Source organism: Temnothorax curvispinosus, unplaced genomic scaffold (genome assembly GCF_003070985.1).
Source record: "Temnothorax curvispinosus isolate PA1 unplaced genomic scaffold, ASM307098v1 QBEX01008959.1, whole genome shotgun sequence".
NCBI classification, from domain to species: Eukaryota; Metazoa; Arthropoda; class Insecta; order Hymenoptera; family Formicidae; genus Temnothorax; species Temnothorax curvispinosus.
The window spans coordinates 80604-88810 of NW_020218739.1; the positions used below are offsets into that span (position 1 = coordinate 80604).

At 39.8% G+C, this 8207-nt stretch overlaps 1 protein-coding gene across 1 annotated transcript in view; it reads right to left on the reverse strand.

Moving 5' to 3' along the window:
* Positions 1–5608, reverse strand: part of LOC112458480 — a 6580-nt gene extending 972 nt beyond the window's left edge. The window contains exons 1-3 of the mRNA XM_025022126.1: positions 5020–5608; positions 1539–1738; positions 382–618 (exon numbers count right to left, since the gene is read on the reverse strand). Of these exons, the coding sequence (XP_024877894.1) occupies positions 382–618; positions 1539–1655 (354 nt within the window). The 5' untranslated portion in view covers positions 1656–1738; positions 5020–5608. The remainder of the gene's footprint in view (positions 1–381; positions 619–1538; positions 1739–5019) is intronic.
* Positions 5609–8207: the final 2599 nt, after the last annotated feature.

Here is an 8207-nt window from a genome sequence, read left to right on the forward strand (position 1 = left end):
CGATCATTTGTGATCTAAACAACTGATGATTAAAAGTTTCTATATGGTCGGTATTCATAATCGGTTCTTATTTCAAGATTATCTTAAGTAATGTCTTAAGATGCTAATACGGCTCTGCATGATTGGTGACGGCTTAAGATTGTACTTAAGACGGTCTTAAATATAAGAACCGACTATGAATACCGGCCTATAATGGATAGGAAAAAGAATGCGAGTGCGTCGTGAATTTAAATCAAGAAGAAGCGAAACACGGAATGAATAACGGGATAATTTACAACACGACGACGCTTTGTATTCGATAAACATTGTAATGACAAATAACGCTAATGGAAACGGCAAATCGATCCTCACGCAACCAATAATCCTGAGCGCGCCTTTCTACCTGCGTTCTCCACGAGAGAGTCTTAAAACGCTACTCACGGGAACGTTGTCGAGTCGGCAGTGCCTCGTCGTTGACCTAGGCTTGACTTTAAGATGGTACTCCACCACGTTCGGTATGTTCGGCGTGTTGGGCACGACTGAGCCAGCGGCGGTTGACGCGCGTTCAGAACCCTCGCTTCCGGCCCCGATCCGAGGCGCTGGTGTCGATGATCCACCTCCACCAACGACTTCCGATGTCTAATTACATTTTATCAAGTTATAAATGTCGATCTACTTTCATATTTCTACAATGCGCCCCTTAAAATTCTAATTTTCCACGCTCTATATCATCATTCTACAAAAATTAAAAAATATTAATGTAATGAACTCGACCGACATATAAATAACACAAATAAATAAAAATATGCCTTATATGGTCAAGCTGAAGCTTTTGTGTCTAATAATATTATTCACGTGAATTTATATCATTTTATCGTCCTAACAAACCACGTGCCGTTACTATCTGTCTTGAAACGCAGTCTCAAACTAAAGCTGGAATAGGTACAATCACATAATTAAATTAATAATCAATTTAATAATACTAATACAAATCTTTAGAATATAGGAGAATATATAATATAGAAAATATAGGATATATATAAGATACGTGGAATATATAGAATATTGCGAAAAATGACACCTCAGCCAAAGTTCGAACACTTCAAATTTGAATGTCTCTACTTTCTGGAACGTCTTTATCAATTCGACCATTGAGGAATGTAATGATATTCATCGCAACAGTAGATAATTTTATCAATAAGAAGAAATATTGTTTATCAATATAAACGATATAAGTAAATCTGATCGACGTGTAAAAATAACGCAAATTAAAGAATATCTTTAAAACTCTACTTCTTAACGTATTCAATTATTGCCGATTTTTTAGTATTTATAAAACAACAATTAATAAAAATTTATACTTATTTCTTGTTAAAAATATTTTAAAAATCGTTATACGCTGGAAATGTTGCAGTCATAAGCAGTATGAAATTTAAATGTGTGTCTCAAAATAAATAAACAAATCTATCTTCCTGTAGATTTATATTAGATTTTAATTATTACTGTTCGCAACGGGATGTGCTACAAAAATGATACTCGTACGCGAGTAAAAAATTAACCTTCGGTGGAGAATAGATTAGTTGCTCAACGTTATGAGCTGTATCATTATTAACGGTAAGGATCTTCTTCAGGACATTGTCCGTTCTCTTTGCGAAACCAAAGTCTTCGTCCTCCATAGCTGGTTGATATGAAAATATGCCGCTTCTTCCTCTTGTATTTTTTTTCTCGTTTCTTACATCGGGCAGAAATAACAGGCTACCTGCAAATAATTTGCCGATCAGGATACATTTATTCTATCGTGCCGTCCGGAGCTCCTATAATCTTTAAACAGTGAAATATAGAAAATGTTTACAACTCTTACGATAATCTACTTCCGGTCGCGTTCCCTGGAACGCGGCCTCTAGTACATGAATAAGACGCGCGTTTCGATGAATGACTCGCGAGTTTGCAACAGACAAGAAGGACTCACCCCGTGTCACATAGTAATTATTATTATTTGAAGGTGCGCCCGGGCACGAAATTAAAAATGGACTTAACGTCCGAATTTAAACCGGAAAACAGCTGTCGGGCAGCACGTGTTGCACCTTGCATCGTACTGGTTCCTCGGAGCCTCCTTTTCTTCCTTTCTTTCCACTTCACTGCACCGAACCGTATATTTGTGCTATTTATAGTGAAATCGCTCGGACAAAACCTCTATTTACAACGTTATGACACAATATGGGAATTAATAAGAACTGTGCTTATTGTTTCGACCCTATTCTTCTCCTATTATACAATATTGTCAATAATAATTATCTATTCATTCTTCGTTTCCTGTCTTTATAATTACTCTTTGCCATAATCTTTTAATATCCTATATATTAATTTACGTACTGTAACTCTAATCTCTTGTTGTATTATAAATTAAATAAACGTAGGGGGAAAAAATTTATACAACGGATAGACGTTCACTGCTTTAACTTTCACTGTTCATACTGCAATACGCGTAGCGACAATGACGGGTTTTTGTTCGCGTTCCTGTGATTACATCCCGACAGCGGATGCGCGCGGGATGCAATTGTATCGACGATTTTAAACGTACCGGGGGTTCTTTCAGTCCACAGGAAATGAGTCAGGTGACCGATAGTCAGGTGAGGAAGGATTCATTAATGTATTCCGTCGGTTACAGGTGTGGTGTGTTTCTGTTATTCGGCTTCGCGCTTACGAGGCATCCACAATCATTATTTCAAGAGTAATAAAAATTTTTATCTATGTGCATAAAAATGCAGATTTAATATTGTATAAATTACATAAACAATCACACACACCACTACGATACAAAAGTTCAAACGAAATCTTATTCTTCCTCTATAATATTTTCTTAGTAAAATAACTGTACATGGCCATCAAAATATGTGCTACATAAATATGTATTTTAAAAAATTCTACTATAAAAATCTCTCTCTCTCTCCCTCTTCGGATATACATTACATTTAAGACGGTCATTATCCATGCGCCAGAAATTTTTATAATAAGTTAAAAAAAATGGATCTAAAAGTGGCACAAAAAATAGCGTGTAAAAGAGGAACGTATTTTATGGGACGTCCTGTACGTAGCTGTGCCTGTACACCTGTCGTCGAGTTACACCCGCGTATATACAATAGCAGGACTGTTAATGCGAGCGACTATTCAACGGGTGTCTCGTAAAAATAGGATTTTCTAAAATATACGCTTTACGCGAGTATCTCTTATCGCCGTCCCGTAAAACAGACAGTTTGCATGTTAAACCCATTATTATCGCGCATACCATCGAGAAGTCAGAAGACACCTCGTATAATTAATTAGCATCCGTGTGCATGTGCGTGAGCAGCAAGAGGAGAAGGTTCGGGATGCCCGATAACGGTAGCGTTAACAGATGAAATGGAATCGCTGCTCGTTATTACGGTTTCCTAGATTTCCGTTAGTCTCTTCGACGATACTTCGCAGAATCTCGGCCTCTTATACAATAAGAGATAATAAAGAGAGAATTACTAAAAAGAAAAACGTTTAAAACGCTCTAATGGCGCAGACAATCGCGCTGCCCGTATATAATATACGTCATGTTGCACGACATTATAATATAAAGCGCACGTTCTTGCCCACATCGGCGTCGATATTCGCGCTCTCGTCGGAAAGGAAAAAGTCGCAAACGCCGCGTAAATTTATACGTTATATTTGGCCGGCGATTACATCTGACAACGCGAAATCAACCAATTCCCCTTTTCATGCTCGTGGTAGGGTGGGAACCGGAAGCGAGCGCCGCTGGACGTCTGACCGGAAACTATTACGGTCGTGTCACGAAGGAGATTCTAACGATGCGTGCCACGCATACGTCCTCACGGAATTTGAACAGCGCGGCGCGGCGGATTGAATTCGTTGGGGAAAAAGCTTGACGGTGTGTTAACGCCGTACGATTAAATCGTTCTAACACAAATTCCCAAAAATATAAGCATATGTTTCTTTCTTCTCTCAACGAGATCTCTGATAGAGTAAGCCGGTAGAATCGAACTTAGAAAAAATTGTGCACGTATAGAAGAGATGGTTCCATATGGCCTCCGATAAAAACTATCCGATGCCTCTTATTTGCGTACTTACACGCTTCATTTCGCCGATACTCATTTCGCGAGGCGCAACGGCCGACGAATAACTCAGGTAGAACGAGACGTTCAGGCAGAGCCATCCGTTCCACTTGTTTTTTTATCAGTTTCTTCACTTTTGCAATTAAAATTGTTTTGCCACGGCTCGTAAAACATAGCGATAAAACATAGTGTTTCACAAGTTCAAACTTTAGATAGAGAACGTTATCAACGAGATAAGCTTACTATAAGATACACTTTATTCATAGTAACAGAACAATTTTAACGTAGTTAAAGTTGTAAAAAGAAACCCTCTTTTGAGTCCTTGATAATTTTTTAATCACGTGTTACTGATTCATCGATCATTTATTCGAAGATTATTTTATGGATTGTTTTTTTTTCGAACAATAACGAAATGCGTCATCATGATCATTGAACTGCTTTATCATATCGCTTGTCTCACAGTCAACATTCGCGATAAAGACGACACGCCAGGTGTCGTAGATTTACGGTCGAAATTCCCGTTGCTAAATATTCGACGAGAAAACACGCGCAATTATTCAACGTGAAGCGACTTATCGGTCGGTGGCGCAAACGCAGGGATGCGTGCGATTGCATAAGCGAGACGGGAGCGAAACTATCGGGCGAAGAATTTATACGATAGCCACGCCGAGCGCGGCACCATCGATCGTTAATTTAAACAATAGCCGCATGTTAATTACAATGATCGTCGCGAGCCGTCGGACCCGAGTTTGAAATCGAGTTGCGGCAAGTCGCAACGCGCGACGAAACACAAACGCGATGCTCTTTATCGGAGAAATCACGATCCATTCGGACGAAAAGATCCGATCTGTAGCGATGGACAGCGGAATTCCATCGCTCTCGATTCGAAAACGGTCGGAGCATTAAATATTGAAAACGCGGCGGATTACCTTCAGCTATTTACCTTCACTTTCCTGCGTTCAGCGACGGTTGACATGATTGACGAAAGGCACACACAGGGTGCATTCGTTTACGCAGGGCTGCGTGCAGAAACATCATCCGCCGAGTGCTAAAAATCTATAGTGCACATAACATATGCTGTATAGGATTTTTAGCACTCGGGTGATGTTTCTGCATGCAGCCCTGCGTAAACGAATCCACCCACACACAAACGCGCGTGTACGCACAGCTCGTTCTAAATCGAGGTGAATTCGATGCGTGGCGTGCGTTTCACCCAGGTGCGATCGACCGATCGCGATCTTACAGTTCGACGCACCTGCGGCGAGCGACGGCGGCGGTGGCGGCTGAAAAAGCCCACGCTTCCGGAAACATCGTCGCGCCGGGCAGAACGATGACGCGGATGCGACGGCGGCGGTGCATCCGCGTGCAACGAGACTCGCCACGGCTCTGCACGGCGTACCCGCGGACCTCTCCGTGCGGATCCGAGACCGGAATATCTAGGAGAGAACGATTGACAGGCACCTGCGGTATGCACTGTCGTGTACGTGCGACTGAAAATGTAGGACAGCGCGCGTCGCCGCCGCCGTTCGTTCGTTCGGAATCGCGCTGACTGATAAAACGAGCCGCGATATAGGCGTGTACGTACGCGCACGTTACGTACGCGAATGCCTTTGTGTGTGAGGCCGATACACCTGCAATAAACCTAAGGTGACGCGGGCGATAAGGCCTGACGCCGCCGACATTAATCACAATCGCGACGAGGAAGAGGAACTCTCAGATCTCGGCTTCGAGATCGAGGGCTCTGATTTTGAATTATCACAGAATGTATCGCACAGAATATTTAGTTTAATCATATGTCTGCATGTACATTCATAGACGTACATATAGAGAGCATAATAATTTTATAGCCATTTGTAAGTTATAACAATTTTTTCGAATAATATTTAAAGTTGCGTCTTTAATATATGGAATTTAATAATAATGGACTCATTAACACTATTGCGGAGCAACTTCCTGACGTTCACTCTCCATCATAATTCTTATTACTTACATAAGTAAAACACAATAAAATTTATGCGACAGAAACAATGCGCAAGCAACAGCGGCCTCGGGAATTTTTAATCACAAGAAACAAAAAATTTGGCTGTGTCTAAAATATTGCTATCTTCCGTCAAATCTATCCGTCTCTCTCAGTTTGCCCTCTTTCCATCCTTCATTTCACACAGATATCAATCATAATCGCATTAAGTAATATGACGTAATAAAATACACACAAGATTCCCCATTAATGAGCGTTTATAACTGCAATTAATATGGAACGGTGCAGCCGTAAATGGAAACAATGCTTCTCCCGCGAATTTATTTAATAACGGCATATGTGTCGTAATGCACCAACAATTATTTGTTATATCATTGGATTTATCATCGGCAATCAACGAATCTTCCAGGAATCTCTCTGATTCTTCTTCAGAAACTATCACCGATCCGCGATGAATTATTTGACGCTTGGCGAGCGGTAAAAACGTGAGAATAACTTTCATGCCTCTCTCTCTGTTGGCATCCGGCGACAGGAAAGAAGACGCTCGGAAGTCAAGGCGTTATGAAATTGCGGCAGATTATACCACAGAGCGCATCGTGCGAAGATGCTGGACGAGTGTCGCGAGAAACATTCCTTCGAAATATATCTTCTTACATTTCTCAAGCATAGTACTCCAGCTATTTTTAGAAAAAAGTGCAACGACGTTTCTAAACCATCAGTATAGGAGTAGGGGCTTGATTTAGGATCTCAAGAGATCGCTAAGTAACAAATTTTTGCTAAGAGAATTATATCTAAACGCGCATAAAAAAAGAAGTATCGAATCAAAACTTATATACTCGTAGGCCGGTATTCATAGTCGGTTTAAGACCATCTTAAGTACAATCTTAAGATGTCATTAACCAATCACATAGCCGTATTAGCATCTTAAGATAGTACTTAAGACGGTCTTGAAATAAGATCTAATTATGAATAGGTACCGGCCGTATATACGCAACAATCTATAATCTTCTTATAAGAATTTTAATTTTTTATTTCAACTTTTTTCTCTTAATTGAATTATAGAAATGACTTCATTCAAGCAAGTTTTCTTCGTTTAACGCAATACATTAATTATTCCAAGATTATAGATTGTTGCGTACCTATATATGAGAATAAGTCTTGATTTGACACTTCTTTTTTTCTGTGTATTTTCTATATCATAAACTTTATGTTTTATTTTAGAATCTTTCTCTCGCGTTTTGTAATTTAGGTCAACGATTTCTCAGCCTAAATTTAAATCAGGACTATTTTACAGGGTAAACGATGAGCTAATGACGGATTATTTAATGAGCGTGAAAGACATTTTCCTCGCTGGTGTTTTTCCAGCGTAATTTCATTTACGCGTAAAAAGTAATAAAGAGATCTTCCCACGGTTGTTACAAATATTTTGCAATCGCTCCGATATCTAATTAGCAGACAGATAATTTAATTAAGAACCACAGTCTGTGCCCGCGGTTTGTGGCACTCCGCATCCGCACGCAACGCGAGCTGCAATACGATCCGTGCGAAATCGGCCGTAAGAAGAGAAGGGATGCGCTCTCCTAGTGCTTGTTTCCTGTTCTTGAAATGCATGCCATTATTGCATATGTGTATGTATGACGCAATGTTTTAATAATATAAAAGCTGCGAAACGTAATGCACGCAATTAAAAAATTGCTCCGTATACAGCGTAAAAAATGTATTATAGATATTTAAAATTTTTCTTTACAGGAGTCTTACAGCTAGTTTTTATAAATACATGATATTTTAAAAACTAAAAAATAATTAATCTTTCAAAATCTAAAATAATGTGATTATAAAAAATTAAAACATGATACTTGAAGTTTTTGCTTGAAAGGGAAAATGACGGTGCATAATTCATGGCGTAAGTTATCAACGACCCGTAACGGCCGGATGTCTGATTTTCCACCGAGTTTACATGTCAATCTGGAAAAGCTCACAAGTGTCAATTATCCATCGTTAATTGGCACGAAACGCATTTCGAAAATTAAGGGGCTCAAAGCGGAAGATGCTGACGCACGTGTAACAGAATGCAAATGAGCTCGACCTCGCGGGAGATGCGACTCGCGATTCTTAATTCAGCGATGTATCACAAGGTCACGTTTTTAATGCGT